The following is a 17,153-nucleotide window of genomic DNA, read 5'->3' on the forward strand; positions in this document are numbered from 1 at the left end:
GGTCTTAGGAGAACTCAGCGCTGCTCCAAACGCCTGAAGTGAGTAGACTGGCAATTGAGGCCAGAAAAGCATCACCCCTTTCTATAGGCAGAAAACTCCTTTAGGGAATATATGCTATTTTTTCTGAATAATAGAATATGATTTTGAAGTGACTGAACCAGTTTATTTTATACAAATGTTGTTGGATGCAGTCTCAGACTTAAGATGATGCAGGAGTTTGCTGCTAGTGTGTTGTATGAGAAGTGCTTTAATTAGGCATTTTGCATTGGTGGTATTTCTTACATGGCATGACGATGCCTCATTCCTTATGAGTGCTACTTCAACAAAATATCTTACAGAGAATGACATGGTTTAAGTCTTTTGAGAACGTTTTCATTCATCTGACTGACTAATCCATCCGTTCTCCTCCCTAATAGAGCCTCAATGCTTGTATTTAATTTTTTATTATTTTTTTTCTTTTAAAAAGACCTCCAGCTGAATAGGAAGATACTTTAAAGGGAATTGTTACTCTAGGTATGGTGTCCAGCTCCAAGCGAAGAGTCCTCATTGGTGTTGAGCAACATGGTTTAGGGACCCTGACAGTGCAGGGTGAACGATTGGACTCGATGATCTTGAAGGTCTTTTCCAACCAGATGATTCTATGATTCCTGTGCTCATCTTCTTTTGCACCACTTGCACTTTAGTACAAATCAAAACTTTGCTCCTCCCGACGGTGCGTATCGTCTGGCGTCGGGAGCGCGGGCTGGGCTCCCTGAGCCGGCATCACCGTGGTGGTGAATTTGCTGTATAGACAGCTGAATACATGAAACATGGATCAGAGGACTTAAGCATGTTTCTGTATTTTTATTTCTGGTGTTACATTATCAGGAAAGAATTTGGGACTGCTATTTTTACAGTTGGCCTTAAACAGGGAATAAAGGCAACGGTGCGGCTTCCAGCCTTCGATGAAGTAACAGGAAGGGAAGCAATGAAAACCATAAACCGTGCTGAGTAACATTTCCTCTCTTCAGATACACCCCCCAAAGGATGACAAAGTCTTTATTGAGCCTGACAGGATTCCTAATAAAAGCTGCATTCAGTCTGCCTAAGGAGCCTGCGGAATCCCTGCGACGCGAGGAATGGCAGCAGGCTGGGGGGAAGCCTCCTACTCACAGCTTACACAGCCTGTTCTCCGTGCTCCGACAACTTCTTCTCTTGGCTTTACTGAAATCCGGGCCCTTTACAGAGCAAGTTTAACCCAGAGAAATTCAGCCACTGTCCAAGAGCACAATAAAATCCTGGTTGATACCAAGTGGGCGCTCGATGCCGCGAAAGTTCGTTTCCAGCCTTGTTTCTCGCTTGGCACGTGGTGACCAAGGCGCGAAGAGGAAGAAGCAGCTCGATGTGACACACAAATAGGGAGATTGTGGCGCCTTCCAACCATGCAGCTTCCTCCTCGGGAAGATTCCCTTCCTGATGGTCTTTTTGAATGTCAGTGGAATTTGGGAAGCTGTTACCATGCGGTTTAACTGTTGTCTCCTAAGGCAGAGATGTGTGCCTGTTTCTGTTAAAGTGTGTTGTCTGTAATGCAGCTGAATCTGTAACAGATCTTCAGAAGATGCTAACATTTTTGTTTGCTCTGAAGTGTATGAAATATGCATCCCAGCAACTGTCTTGTCTTCCCTTGGAAAAAGCACGGGTGCAGAATCCCATCAGCCGTCCTTTGCGCTCCGTCAGAAGCAGGGGATGCGGGAAGCAGGGAGCCCCGGGTGGCTGGGCAGGGCTGGGTGTGGGCAGCCTGCAGTGAGCCAGCCCTGGGTGCTTGCAGCAGGAATTGAATGTGTTTGGGGTGGAATCAGACAGGTTTTGCGTAGCTCTTTGGGACAGGTTTGCGTGTGAGAGCAATCTGTTTGGAACTTGCTGATGCAGCCGTTTCTTACGGGCGGCTTTGAAGTGCTGGTGCTGCTGTGCGAATTTCTGCTCTTTTCTCATTCCCTGTGCAAAACTGGGGACTGGCTGAATGGTACCTGCTAGCCTGCCTTCTTTGGGACCCCTCGTTTAAGGCTCAGTGTGGATCTAGGGCATCTATGAAGCCCAAGCCTGTCGGGATTGAGGAGCTGGAAGGCATCTGCTGGATCGGTGAATCCCGGCCCCGCCGCAGCGAGCGGCCATCCCGCGGTCAGGGCAGTGTTGGGGTCTGCACTGCCTCTCCCCTTTCATACGACACGAAGCACATCACGTACTGGGCAGTACTAAAGGGAATTGGTGGGGATTTGTGTTTTCCATAGCTTCCCTGAGACCTCGGTGCCGTCGCTGACCACAGCGCTTTGTGAGATTTATCAGAATTTGCGACTGAGGTCATTTCAGAACAATTTACTCGAGTTTCCTGAGAAATAGAGCAGATTTCCTGCTTAGTGTTTTAAAATAATCATGTGTTACTGCGACACCTGGCTGGGGTCATGTCAACTAAAGCATCAGGTTTTCATTTTGTGTTTATCAAAAGCACGGTTGCTCTTGATGCAATCATTCCATCCTCGTTCCAGAGCATCACACTGCTTTTGCCCGCTTTTAACGCTGCAGCGGGATTTGTCTTAGACCTTGTTGTGGATTTGCAGCGCGTGAGGGTGGTTCACGTGAATGACAGTTGTACTGGCTGGATTTGTTGTTGCTGGTTGGAAAACACCGTGTTCAGAACTCCATACTTGAGATGGATCCTTAACTCCAAGCTTTGTAAAGTTGCTTTCTGGATTAAAGACAAAAGATGGGGAGAGAAATGAGTGAAACAGAAGGAAACAATCCAAACTCACAAACTTCACTCATCAGCTCAAGTGACAGAGGCAGGGATAGACTCTTTATTGAGGGTGGACATTAAATTGTTAAAAGTTAACTCGAATAAACTTCAAAGGTGGCTTCCTGAATCGCTTTAGCTTTAGGACACTAGCAGTCTATGCTTGAACAAGGTTCCTGGATTCATAACAGGGTGCACAGGCTGTTGCAGTGCTCGGCGTGCTGCTGGGGTGGAGGTGGCCGTAGGGGAGAGGGTCGCTTCCCGCAGCGCTCGGTGCTTCTGCACTATTGCACTTGTTCGGGAGCATCCACATCTTGGTTGTATTTTATAAAAGATGCTGATAACAAAACCAAGGATGGTCACCACTTCCCCAGCAATTTTGAGGTTTGATTATAGTCTCGTGATGATTTTTTTGGCTGTTTTTTAGTTATTTCTTTATTTTTAAAAGTTCCGTTTCTTGTCAACTAAGAAATTAGTATTTCACCATTGCCCTAAAAATGGGAAGTAGCAAGTTACTTTCATATAAAAATGTTTTGGGTTAAATGGCCGATGGTAGTAGCTTTATGGTTTGCTTTCATGTGATGAGTTCTCAGTTGACACTACGGGTGCTCCTTTTATTTTTCTTTATTCTACAGTTGTGGCATCCTGTGGTAGTTGCGCGAGTTGGCATCTGGCAGGGAAAACGAGGAGCGGTCTAGTTATCCGAGTGGCGCACTTCATAGGATATTGGGATGAAGGTACTACCATTAAAAAAAGCTGATTTATGTAACATCACACCATTGCTAAAATCTCCATGTTTTCACACCGCCTGTGGCTTAGCAGCTGGTTAAGCTTTTTGTCGGAAGGATGCGTGTGTCAGGGGTGATAAACGCTGGACCACACGTTCCCCCTGGCCGGGCTCGGCGATAACGCTGCCGTCGGCAGAGCGAGCCCTTGATTTCTGCATTTCTGCTTAAACGCCTGTTATTCCGTACAGCGGTTCCTTCACGGGAAGGATATGAAGAGAGAGAGCTGAGAACACCTCTGCTCGTGGACTCAGTGCCGTGAGAACTGGAGGCAAAGAGGAGAACCCATCGCAGGCAGCTTCGTGCGGGGTGACTGTGGTCGTGGCGCTCGTGTTTTGTCTCCCTGTAGCCTAGAAAACCTCCTTCCTAGCAAGATGAGCAACTCCTCTTGCTTCCCTCCTTCCCTTGGCTCACTGGAGCTGCGGTTTTAGCTAGTTGGATTAAAAATGTGAGTTAATTTCTCCTTAAATAACCTAGGCAAGGTAGTTTTCTGTCAAAAACGAAGAATATGTGTGGGCATGTTGTTTTAAAGGTAGATACCGTGTTTTAGTTTCAGCTATTATTTCAGCGATGAAAAGCTCTGAAAATAAATATTACAAAATAAAGTAATTTTGACCTTGGTCCCTAGTTTTAGAGTATGTGAAGACATTGTTTTTCATCAATAATTGTGTTTTGGTTGGTTTTTTGCAGAAAGAAGTATATAAATAGATTATAGGGAAGAATGTGGAAAGGGTCTGCAACTTTTCATCAAATACTTTGCGTTCCGCTGCTGCAGCGCTGATTGTTGCCCTTTGGCATCGCCCTTTTATAGCCCTTTCTTTTCGTAGTGGGTATCTGAAAATAATCTCTGCCCTTTGTACCGTGATGATGTGTTTGCTCTTTATAACCAGTGTGGCAACATAAATCCACTTTTTAAAAACAATGGCTTCTAATCCTACTTTCAGGTTTATAAAGCTGGAATGGGAAAATGAAGGTTTCATCTCTGATGGGGGATGTTTCGGGCGCGCGGTGCCACCGGGTTGGCAGCGCGTCCACGAGCTCGCTCGCCGCCTCCAGTGCCGTGGGATTAAATGATGTTCCTTGCTTGCAAAAGTATAAAACGAGCCTCTGAGTGTAGTCTTTGAGAGATAACTTCAGTGCTGTTGTAAGCATTTATTCTTAAATGAGACGGGACTAATGGAAGAAACTTCCCAAAGTAGGATCAATGTGAGATTTTTCCCGTTATCAGGAAAAACTGGGCTGGGTTAGCTGCGCGTAACCGCCCGTGTTAGACTCTGAAGTGGCACGTGGGGGAGAGGAAGAATTTCACCTGGCTGCTGTAAAGCATCTAAACTAACAAACCCACATTATTCCACCAAGACATAAACCAGGCGGGATCGGTACCTCCGGCGCAGCGGAGGGAAGCGGCGGCCGCAGACCTTCCCGGGAGATGCGATCGCGGAGTGAGCCCCATCACCGGCTCCGCTTGACCAGGAGAGGCGATGGCTTTAGGAGTCAGTTATTTTTAGGGAGAGCGTTGCAGATCCTGGTTTAAAAACCCCTGTAGAGTGTGATGTGTGAGTAGCTAGGACGTTTAGCTCGTTGGAGAGCCACCTGGCTGAGTAGTGAACAACAGGATGTTTCTCATTCCGTTTATCGACATCAAAGCGGTAACACTGGCCAGCGTCAGCGAACGCCTGCTGCTGGGATGGGGAATGGGAAGCTCTGCCTTCCCTCTCCGTGCTGGGCTCTGGCTCAGCTGCTCTCTCTGCTGCTGCACGTCTCGGCAGCCCAAGGCTGAGCTGAGGGATGCTTTCCAGGCTTGAATCCCTTTAAGCAAATGTTTATCTCTTTAATTGACCAACTGTTCATTCAGCAAGCTCCTCATCGGCGTGGTGGGTCGGTGCAGGAGTCCTGCTGGCCAGCCCGGCTGCAGGTGGAGTGTGGGAAATTAACCTGTTATGGGGCTGCGCTCCCTGCAGTTGTAGGGAGTGATTCTCAAGTAAGGATGTGGTCATTTTTCCTGTGTACAACTTAAAAAGCTTTGCAATTAAGCACGAACATAAGCTTTTGTTCTGCTTTCAGTTTTCTGTGACTCATGACAGTAGAACTGCTAATCTAAAACGGGTTTTAAAGACATTCCATTACATCTTAGTCGCAGTTGTGTAGAAAAATACCAGAAAATGTAGGAGAGCGTATAGAGATGCAGTGAGTTATGAAGAGTGACAAACTCAGCTTTAGCTGTTAACATCAAGTGCTGACTCCCCCCTGGCTGGTGGCCCAGTGTCAGCGGGAGCTGTGAGCATCTGCTGCTCCTCCGTCCGGTGCCTGCCCGGCCGAGTGCTCCTCTGGCCCAGGAGAGGTGCAGTCCGGGTGGAGAGGGAAGAATGTGGAACACGGGTTTTATTTCAGTTGTTCCATGAATTCTTTGACTGCGAAGATACTATCAGCTACTAAGACACTGTATTTCGATTAGGTCTAAGGAAGAAATTCTTCCTTCTGAGGGCGCTGAGGCACTGGGACAGGTTGCCCAGAGAAGCTGTGGCTGCCCCATCCCTGGAAGTGTTCAAGGCCAGGTTGGACAGGACTTCGAGCAACCTGGTGTAGTGGAAGTTGTCCCTGCCTGTGGCAGAGGGGTTGGAACTGGGTGGTCTTTAAGGTCCTTTCCAACCCAAACCATTCTACGATGGTTGGAGGTTATTGTTGCTGTATTCCTGTGCCTGATGTTTTCTGGTGGTGAAGTTGAGGCAGTTTCCTTCTTGGAAAGGGGGAGAGCTCAGTAGCGGAGCTGCTCCGATACCTCGGGTGACCCTGCGGCTGCCAGGTGGCCATCTCCTAACAGGCTTTGGTGTTCAACCTTGATCACCACAAGCAAGTGATGTGTTTGGAGTCTGATTCAGAGCTAGTGCTCTTGGGTGTTTCACCAAGAAAATCAAGTTTGTGGCAATTCACAGCTGGAGGATTAAGATGAGACTGGACTGTGAAACGGGTGCTTTATAAATGTATGTGTTAAGCATTCAGGCCTTCTGTTTATTTTTTGTGGGGTTTGGTAATGACATTTAAAAAAAAAAAAATCAGAGTTTTATTAGTTTTACATGGCCTGCAATTACGTATGACCTTTCATTTGGTATAACAGTCTATATCCGTTATATTTCTAAACATTGACTATTAAGCCAAAGAACTTTTCAAAAGTAAATCCATTGTAAATTCTGAGACTAGCATTCATATTGATTTATCTTTTGTAAACACTGTATAAATGCAGCACTTGAAAATTCAGAACATATTTTCCAAGACCAAGCTGGAGAGACTGCTGTGTGGTATATAATGATTTTGTTGTGCTTGTGTTTAATGCTAACAGCCCACCTGTTCAGGATAGTAAATTAAATGATGAATAGCCCTAGTGAGACTTTCCCTAGCATGTGGTCTGCACCATCAGCACAGATATTTTTGTGACTGAAGAGGATTCTCTGTAGTGAGAAGTTTCAACAGCTGTGTCTCCTAATTACAGCTTCTATGTAAAGTCCAGTTTTTAAAGTGAAATAATCTACGTGTTTTAATATTGTTGCTTAAAAAAAAAATTGTTTGCTTCTGTGGTTGCTCACGGGTGACTCTGATGTGATGCTGAGTCTTAGTAGCAGGAAGTGGGAGACAAATCTAAAACTTCATTGTCTTAATCTTTGCCAAAGAGTATTTGGAGTAACTTCTAATGTGACCCTCCTGTCAAGGACTGGACTGCGTTAGGCAGCAGGATGGAGTAGAGTTTGTAGTAGGGCTAGCAGCGTGGTCTGAGGTGGACAAGAAATAGCTTTTTCTCTCTAAGCATAACACTTTTACTATAAACAGGTATTGTGATTCTCTGCACCATATGTAGTGGCTGGGCTACGTGGTTTAGGTTTTCTCTGGGGTTCTTTGCTATTAGCAAATTAATTTTGCAAAATTCTCTCTTTAAAGAGGTGTTACAAGGTTTCAGCAATTTTTGACCTTCGATGAATGGGACTGTCCTATTTGGCTTATTCCACATGTTGCTTGCTGCTGTATCTGTTCATGTAAATAATATTTTCAGAGATATTCTTACTAAATCTTTTTCAGGTAAGTGTTTATGCATTGGTTGAACTTCACTCTTTTCACTTCCGCAGCTTAAGCGTGGACACGGTTCTTAAAGCCTGCATGTGTCCTCACCTATCTACTCATTTGGACTTTGTCTCTAAAATGATGTCTCCTAAGTCTGTGTAACTTATTGCAGAATCTGAGCAGGTAATGCTGAAGTGGTTATGCGCTGTGAATGAAGTTGCTCATGCCTTTTTTTTTTTTTTCCTCTTTCTTTTTAGGACTTAAATACTATCTATTCTTTCCTTCATGGACTGGACATACTCTCGCATTTCAGGGAACACCAGCTAAGGTAAAGTGCTGTGGAGCTCGGTGGTGTTGTATGGCACAACTGGTACCTAGGATTATTTTTGTAGGGATGACAAAGCTTCTGTCTGCCTGCACTTCGAGGTGGCAGTGTTGGCCACGTCCGTTGCTGGGTTAAGTCGTTGCAATAACATGGTGTGGAATCTGTACTAATTAGCTTTGCTGAGAACGAAGGCAGAGCTCACTCCCATTTGTCTGCAAAGGACTGTGTAGACAGTGCCCTATGTTAACTCCAGGTTACAAAAGCTTTTTAATGCTCCAGACATTCGGATGATGTCAGGATACAGAAAACAGAAGGCCAACAAAGCACAAAAAGTGCGTTGGAAGTATTTTAGTGCCTTCGGTTCTGTTGCTATGGGTAATTCCAGTGTGTGGGAGTGATTTAAACACTTAGAGAACATGCTGTATTTTATCTGTTTCGATAATGAAGAACACTGTAATAATTTGAATTTTATGGTTAAGCACATCCTTTGTTTAGAACAAAAAAATAGTTGAATATGAGGTCTTAGAGCCTTAAAGCGATTCTGCTGAAATGTGGTGATTAATGGCTTATGATCTTTATGGATTAAAATTGAAATTAAACTTCTCCTCCTCCCTCAGAATAATGTCATCGAGTGCCCGCTATGAGAGGTACAAGGGCAACCAAGTTCTCTTTTGGTAAGTACGTGTCGTTTGTTGGAGTTCTTCAGCAGAGGGGTGAACAAACCCACTGTTCTGCATGCTGTAACGCATCGCTTGCTTTTCCAGTACGTGTAAATATAAGACTTTACACCGTTTAGGCTTGGCCAGACTGGTTAAAGCTTTGACAGGAGGTGATGTTGACATTTCAGAGGTGCCTGTGAGTTGTCAGCACGGCTCCCACGGGCAGCAGAGGTGTCCGTGCCCTGGCAGGATTGATTAAAAAGCGGGTAGGATCAATTAAAAAGCAGGTATTGTCACCTCAGCGGTTGGTGGGAGCCGTGGTGACAGCTCAGTAGGTGGCACTCTGTCCCTGGAACTGCCACTGCCTGCGCCGTCGGGAGCCCCAGTGCCTTGGAGGAGCATCCTCAGGAGGGTCAGAGCTCAAACGCTATCTCTTGTTTTACTTTAAATTGTTAGAATTAGTATTTGAGAGTTCTTTTTATATTCCTGCTGGGAGGCAAATACATTTTTCTCCTCATATTTTAGCGTTGCTTCTGGTGTATTTATCCTCTCACAGCTAATCCTAGCTTTCTATATAAGGCACCTCTTCCAGAACACTGGAGTCTAAATGAGATGGCACCTCCTATTTGGCGTGGCGGGTGTGCACGTGTGCCACGGACCTGTTGCAGTGCCAGGTCAATGCGTGTGCGTGGGGTTGTGTGCTGGAGCAGGAGGGCGATGTTGGGCTGTAGCTGGAAAGCGTCGATGGAGCGCTGTAGGGAGAGGCAAAATCCAGCGCAGGAAAACACCGTAACTTCTGTACGGACCTACGGGCTGTAGGTCGAAACGTTGGCACATCCCTGGCAGATCCCGGATCCGTCCATCGGCGGTTGAGTGGCACGATGGGAGACAACGCTGCACGTGCATGTGCTGAGGTGGAGGAGGGCAAAGCAGGACTCAAATGTATGAGTCTGGTGTTTTATCTGTAAGGCTTGACAGCTCCGTGTAATGTTACTGTCCGTTTGGAATGCTAATCAACTTCAGCACGGAATGGGAACTGTCATGTATTTGTACTTTCATGTACACTTTCATTGGAATGGAATGGTTTTTTGCTGAAAATTAGTAATTTTGTTTTAATTAAAGGAATTTTTAAGTCAAATTAAATGTCAAATTGTAAGGTATTAAGACACATTCTGGATGTAGACATATAAAAAAAAGTTAATTCTTGGTAGCATTCTTACATTTCCGGTCTACTAATTAAATTGGTAGGGTGGTAGGTTATTATTTCACTACAGTAACATTTTGGATAACGTATTTTTGAGTTGCTGTAAGAAGAAAGTAGATATCAGTGTGTTTTTTCCTTACAGCTCAGAAACTATTGCAAGATGCTGGTATATACTGCTTTCTGGATCTGTGCTCATGAAGGATTCCATGTTTTTACCACCTTGCAGGTAGGTGAAGTTGTTTTTGTTATTATCATTTAAGGTAAGGCAAGATTTTTATTTTTTTTTAATAAATGCTTTCTTATATGTTGATGTTACTGTAAATTTTTTCACAATTTTAAAATGACTTTTTTTTAATTTTGTTTTTCTGAAATTAGATAGAATTTAAATGAAATTAGCTCAATATTTCTTCCACTCTTTCGCTTTTCCTACATGTTGAAATTTCCGTGTGAAATACTACACTTTGTGGTTTTCAAATCTCATTTGGCTTTTTAAGTTTATAAGAGAATTTGTAGTTTGCTTGTTAACTTGGACTCTCCGAATTCAAATTCCTGTTGTGTAACTGTTTCGTGTAGAGCTCCTTGTCTCAGAAACCGTGACTGTAGATCACACCACTTCTACCATTTGGGTAGAGGCTGCATTTAATGGCATACATGATTTTTATGCAAAGCCAGACAACAGAGCCCAGCAGCATCGTGTGACAGGAGCCTGACTGCATCTCGTAGCCGCAGCCCCGCGAACGTTGCGACATGCTTTCACTCAAGCAGAGTGTTTGACTCGAGCTGTACCTTGCTGCACTGTAACACTCTGCCTGACCTTGTACATCACTCAGAAATTCTACTTCTCCGGATCTTGAAGCTGCACGTTACTTATTTGCATTCAAGCTGCACTTCTAGGCTAGACAGGAGCGGCTTTAAAAAAAGAAATAAAAATTTACACTTGCCTTGGTAGCCAGTTTGAATAGTTTTTGATGAGATCAATAAAAGCTTTGCTGCCCCTTACCCGATGAAGCACAGGCGCTCCTGCTGCGTGGTGGCTCTGCCATGGGCTCCGTCTCCTGCGGGCAGCGGGGCTCCCGCAGCGGCTGCTGCCTTTGTGCTCCCCAGCGTGTCCTCCTCTCCCACTCCCACGGTGTGCTGTCACTGCTGGGCTGCAGCAGGACTGCTTCCCTTCCAGCTGGAGCACAGCACAATGAGAGCAATGAAGAACAGATACCAACTTAATGTAAATCACAGAATGTCAGGGATTGGAAGGGACCTCAAAGGATCATCTAGTCCTGCCGGAGCAGGACCACCTAGATCAGATCACACAAGAACATGTCCAGGTGGGTTTTGAACATCTCCAGAGAAGGAGACTCCACAACCTCTCTGGGCAGCCTGTTCCAGTGTTCTGCTACCCTTACTGGGAAGAAGTTCTTCCTTATGTTTAAGCGGAACCTCCTATGTTCCAGCTGATATCCATTTCCCCTTGTCCTATCATTGGATGCTACTGAGAAGAGCCTGGCTCCATCCTCATGACAGTCACCCTTTCCATATTTATAAACATGAATGAGGTCCCCCCTCAGTCTCCTCTTCTCCAAGCTAAAGAGACCCAGCTCCCTCAGCCTTTCCTCATAAGGGAGATGCTCCACTCCCTTCATCGTCTTTGTGGCCCTGCGCTGGACTCTCTCTAGCAGTTCCTTGTCCTTCTTGAACTGAGGGGCCCAGAACTGGACACAACATTCCAGATGTGGCCTCACCAGGGCAGAGTAGAGGGGGAGGAGAACCTCTCTTGACCTACAAACCACATCCCTTTTCATACACCCCAGGATGCCATTGGCCTTCTTGGCCACAAGGGCACATTGCTGGCTCATGCCCATCCTGCTGTCCACCAGCACCCCCAGTAAATGTATTTCCTTTCTTCACAAACGCACCTGTACTGAGGTGTTTATGAGACTCGGATGAATCAGCGATGCTTTACTTGATGTGAGTTGGCCATGGTTGATAGACTTAATGTCAACTCCAGCTCATATGCTTGGATTTCATGGAAAGTACTGATAAGAACACGTAGGACTGAGTTTTGGTTAGCTATAGGCTGGGTGGTAACCTCCAAATGCACTGTGAGCAACTGGAGTTCAACAGTGCCAGAAGTGAGGATACGAGTTGGTATTTCCATAAAACCTAGCTGAAATTGTTTTACTAAACTTGAGGAATAAGTCACTTCAGCACATCGTTAAGTTTTTTTGTGCTTTTTTTTTTTTTTTTTTTTAAAAAGGGTAAAACATCTGTTGTTGCTAGTTCACAAGATGACAGCTAGTTTTATTATGGATAACGAGGAAAAATAGCTGCTAGATGGTGAAAGGGTCCCGGAGTTCTGTTAGATGGAGCTGCTGGCAGGTTGCAGTATACGTGATGTGCTTCCTGGGGTGCATTGTCCCCTTAGGAGTGAGATCACGTGAAAAGGAAGAGAATGCACTCCTCTGCAGGAGAGCCAGTTGTTCCCTGTCCGTGTCTTCATTGCAAAAATGAAAAATTCAAATGTCAGAGGAGCTTTGATGTGCTAGAGTTTTGAAGGAGAAATGCACACACATACAATTAGATAAACTACAATTATTGTTAAGGAGTGCGAAAGGATAAAAGTGAAAATCCTTGAGCCTTTTTGTTTCCCCCAGTGCTTTTGACTCTGAGGCCGCCTGTAAACTCCCTGGGACTCTGGGGCCACGCATGTGGGTGGGGAGGGAGAATTGGTGCTTGGACACGAGAACAGGGGAGGGGAGATCACAGTTTGCTTTTCATTTCATTCAAATTTAACACATACGTTGTCCAACCTCAATTTAAAATATAATGCTGTCTTGATACTTTCATTTTTTTTTATTTACTTTTCTTTTAAGTGCTCTAAAACAGTGGGATAAACTTAAATTACTTTCCCTGGTTATATGAATACCTCATATAACACTTTTAGTTGAGGGAACTGTACAGTTTTCAATTGTTTGCAGATTATTTGCGTAAGAAACAGTGCCTTAGATAACTTAGTAGTATTCTTTTATAATTATAATTAGCACCATTTTAATTACATTTAAAGTAATATTTAATGTTATGCATTATTCCTTGTCCTCAACCAAGTTCCTGATAATGTGAGTCACTCTCAAAGGAGGCATAAATACACGTCTGTAAGGAAACACAACACAAAATTGCCTTCGTTCTCATTGCCTTGGGTATTACAGAGCTATTCTTTCTGATAGGAAACAAAACTAAGTTGGTTGGTTCTGTTTTTTCACTTTTGCTTGAGTTTTAATGACCCACAGTATAGCATTAGGTGTAAACCATCTATCATGCTTGAAGTGTTCTGAGATTGCTGAAGTGAATGGAGACATCCTTCCAGCCAGTTGGGTTTTTGGTAGGCTTGTTGCTGCTCAGACGCTGGCATCAGATAAACCTGAACTGTTTGATTTGTTGAATATGATATAAATGTGTCAACACGTGAGCAGAGGTGAGTGAGACAGGTGTCATCTGCGCAGAAGTGATGCAGGAGACTGATGATGGCTTTGGGATGTCCTGGGGAAAAATGGATGAGGACCAAGACAGGATCCTTAACGTAAGGAAGATCATAACTACCAAGGATGAGAATTTAGAAGGTCCCCAGATTAAAGCCTAGTGCTTTGAAAAGGTCAAGAGCCAGGTTGGAATAATTGTCGTTCTGGAAGAACTGAGTAGACAGAGGCGTTTTGTAAAACAGATAATAGTTAGCAAATGGGTTCTAGTTTGAAGCTGAGTCCTTGTGTACACTTCATAACAACCTCCACTTCTCAATTATCCCTTTGTAATGTTGACATGGTAATTTCAGTTTTATGTTTGTCCTCTGGAGCATCTGACAAACACCTTCATATTTAAAGAACTTCGGGGTTTTTTGCCCGGAATGCTGGAAGAGGTTTTTGTAAAACGTGAGAAGCAGGATATCGATATTTTTCAGTTAGAGGAAGCTGGTTTCCTGGGCAATAGGAAGTTTTAAGGCCCCCTTTTCTTGTAAAGTTGTTGGTTTTAATCTGTTATATTTGGCAGTTGTTCTTCAAAATTCAAGATTGTGTTGTAAACTAACTGCCTAGCAACTTTTATTTAATATTTGTATGAAAAACAACTGTTGGAATTGGTTGTTAGAGAGATACTTTCAGTCTCCATAAATAAGACTGGAAGTTGATGATTTACTGCCTGTTTCTGGTACCTCCTCACAATATTTGTCCTTTTTCTATCATCTGACCCATGATTACCTTGACAGATAGAAGACTTTAATACAACTGTAAACTTAACCTAGTGAAGATGTTGGTTAAGTTCTCCTTCTTTTGCACGCCTTGTGTCATCCACTATCTACCATTCGGTGGTTTTGGAGTCAACAGAGCTTCAGGGAAACCTTGATTTTCTTCTGCAGATCTTTTTGAAATAAAATAGTCTATAGATTCAGACCTGAAAGAGGTGTAGCCCCATGGAAGCATAAGAAGATGGGAAGTCAGTGCTTTATTGACTTTCTATAAGTATTTGAATGAGTAATGGTGAAAGCTGTGGCTCAGTGTGCTTGAGAAGGGCTTTTTGTTCGACTTAGATGAATTTGTATGCAAGCTTAAAATTGGCTTAAAAATTAGAGGAGTAAAACTTGCACCCAGGTACGATAAATCTGTTCAGTATTCTGACACTGATGATCATGATGAGAGAAGCCCAGTAAGATTTTTAAGGTAAGAAGCAGATCAATCAGTAATATCAGGTACAAAGATGACATAACCTTGATTACCCTATTGCCTGGAGAACAGATCTGTCAATAGATTTGGCATGGTAGGAAAAGAATTTGCTTCTAACATGAAAGCGATGACTGGAACAAAAGAACAGGATTGACGGATTTTGTGGAAGGAAAATCACATCAGCAAATTAAAGAGTTTTTGTGTTAACCTTACTTGTTAATCAAGATAATTCATGTGAACAGGATATTTGAAGGAGATTACTCACAGCAAGATTAGCCATAGGAAAGATATCAAGGGCCTGGAGGAACTTTTGAAGCCAATTATGTGGATGACAGCCTCCTACAGCTGTGAGAATTGAACCTCGAAGGGAAAAATTCCAAGACTTGAAACATTGAAGATGTAGTCTTAGTGAGAACAAACGCTTCTCTTTGCCGAGCCCTTCCAAGAAATTCAGGAACAGCTCTTCCAGAATCTCACAAGTGGAGATACCATGCTGTCCTGTTCAGGTAGTGCATTTCTTGGCTAAAACCACTTTATCCAGAACGGACTCATGGTTGTATTGTGATGTGATATCTTTTCACGAGAGTTATAGACGTGTCAATGACTCAATCAGCCATTTCTCTCTCTCTTCTTGGGTAAAAGGAGAAGAGGCAAATGTTCATATCAAGCAAATTGTCATAATGAATGAGGAACTCCAGTTTTTCATTATGAACAGTGGTTTGGGTTGAAATTATTTTGGCTTTTTTTGTGTTAAGTTAATATTTGTGAATAACAATATTTTAATATATTTTGAAACTTGCCGTGACTGTTAATAGTGTTTCAGTCTATTTTGTGTGAAGTACCAAAAGCACAGAAAGTTCTGTGCTTTTACAGGGCTGTCAGTGTTGGTAAGTAAGAACGTAGGATTAAAAACTTGCAATTTGCACAACTTAAATTTCTTATATTTTAGAAATATTTGAATTTTGATGTAGGTAGCTTTGTTTTCAAATATATTTATACCTCGAATGTATTATCTAAAACCAGGCCAGTTTTACTTCTAAAACCTGTAGTGCTGTTTTCTGCCAACTCTGGTGAATTTGTGCCATTCACTGAAAAATTGAGTGGCTCAGAGCTCCTGTGTTCCCAGCTTCTACCAGTAAAAGCTAGACTGGCAGTTTTCTCCCACTGATCCTTCATTTCCAGATTCAACTTTCTTAAACACTGCTTTCTGCAGAGAGTGTACCTGCTGTATCCAAGCTCTGTCCCAGTGCTCCTGAGCCTCTGCTCTTCCTCTTCTTTCTCATCTCCATCCCAGTCTCTGCCATTTGAGTCCCGATGGCTGTAGTGTGGAATATTGCTTTTTCTCCATCAGGTCTAGATACCGATGTGTACTGGTCCACTGCTGGCGTACAGTAAACGTAATTTTTGACATACTGGCAGTTGCCAATGTTTGTTAATTGTGATGCTGGTTGAAACAATTTCAATTTAAATCTCTTACTGCTTATGTGACTGTCAAAGTTGCAGAGGTCTTAGGACGATACTCTGTCAATGTGTGTTTTTGCTTCAGGCTTCCAGGCTCCTTGCAACTCACTGTTGTAGGCTCTTTTTCTGCTTTTAAGACGACAGCTTTAGGCTTACGTCCCAGTACTTACCAAGACCAGATAGATTTATCCAGCGGTGGTTATTCAGTGCGTTGTGGCTCTGGATGAGGTGCTGTTTTCCCAGGGTATTTCTGTAAGTGGTGGCTGTAACTTGCAGCATTGCCTGACAGCCAGTAAGTAAATCAGCACTGTAATAGAGCTTGGGAACGCTACCAATAAATGTATTTTGTTAAACTAATTAATTCGGATATGGTTGGTTGTATTGAAATTCCTCTGGCAGTGCTAGTGCTGTGATGGAAATACTCTTGAGGAAAAAAGGAACGTGGATGAGAAGAGGCAACACACCGGTGAGCGTCCACGTGTCCTGGTCTCCCAAGGCGCAGTTCCTCGTGTTGAAGGTGCTGCCGTTGAGTAAGGGCTGGGAAGGAGTTGCAAACTAAGAGCACGTCGTGCATCTTTTTTGACATGGAGCAATCTTCTAAGCAAGCCAAAAGAGTACATCATGAAGGACAACTGTATTCAGACTGGTCACAACTAAATGACCAAATAATCTTGTCCACTGTTCCCTGCCCTCCAGTAATCTGCTTTTGTTCTGTTCATAGTTTCTTACAACAACCACCCTATAGAGATTTTAGAGAGTGCAAGGGATGCTGATCGCACCACAAAAATAAGTTTTTTCATTTTTTTTTTATTGGCTAAACTAAAAAAGTCCAAGAGATGTGAAATGGGAAGCAAAGGGTAATGTGCAATTTGTTTATATCCAAAATGCAATTTTATTAAGACTCTCTAGTCACATGGCCTGGAATAGCTGCAGAGCTTCACAGAAAGTGGTAGGTAAGATACAGGCTGCCTCAAAACATCATCGTGTTCAGAGTATAAAGTAATTGGCACAGACATCTTGAGCTTGCAGCCCACAAATCGAGTAGCATGTTATACAGCTTCCAAAATGATTCCCAATTAAAACTTTGAGTGAGCTTAAGAGATAAACCTGCTAAACGTGTTATTGAGAGCTGACGCAGACATGGTATTTGATGACTGAGCATTAATTGGAATCAGTGTTTTGGATTCAGCCATGTGACT

At 43.5% G+C, this 17,153-nt stretch overlaps 1 protein-coding gene across 4 annotated transcripts in view; it reads left to right on the forward strand.

Annotated features, from left to right (window-relative positions):
* The window catches only part of RAPGEF6 (Rap guanine nucleotide exchange factor 6), a 129,068-nt gene that overhangs the window by 19,393 nt on the left and 92,522 nt on the right, over positions 1-17,153 (forward strand). For all 4 annotated transcript variants that reach the window (XM_086621717.1, XM_086621716.1, XM_086621718.1 and 1 more), the window contains exons 2-4: positions 7,860-7,930; positions 8,545-8,601; positions 9,933-10,016. In XM_086621717.1, coding sequence (XP_086477843.1) covers positions 7,860-7,930; positions 8,545-8,601; positions 9,933-10,016 — 212 coding nt within the window. The remainder of the gene's footprint in view (positions 1-7,859; positions 7,931-8,544; positions 8,602-9,932; positions 10,017-17,153) is intronic.

The sequence above is a fragment of the Tauraco erythrolophus genome, chromosome 16 (assembly GCF_009769465.1).
Source record: "Tauraco erythrolophus isolate bTauEry1 chromosome 16, bTauEry1.pri, whole genome shotgun sequence".
In the NCBI taxonomy this organism is placed as follows: domain Eukaryota; kingdom Metazoa; phylum Chordata; class Aves; order Musophagiformes; family Musophagidae; genus Tauraco; species Tauraco erythrolophus.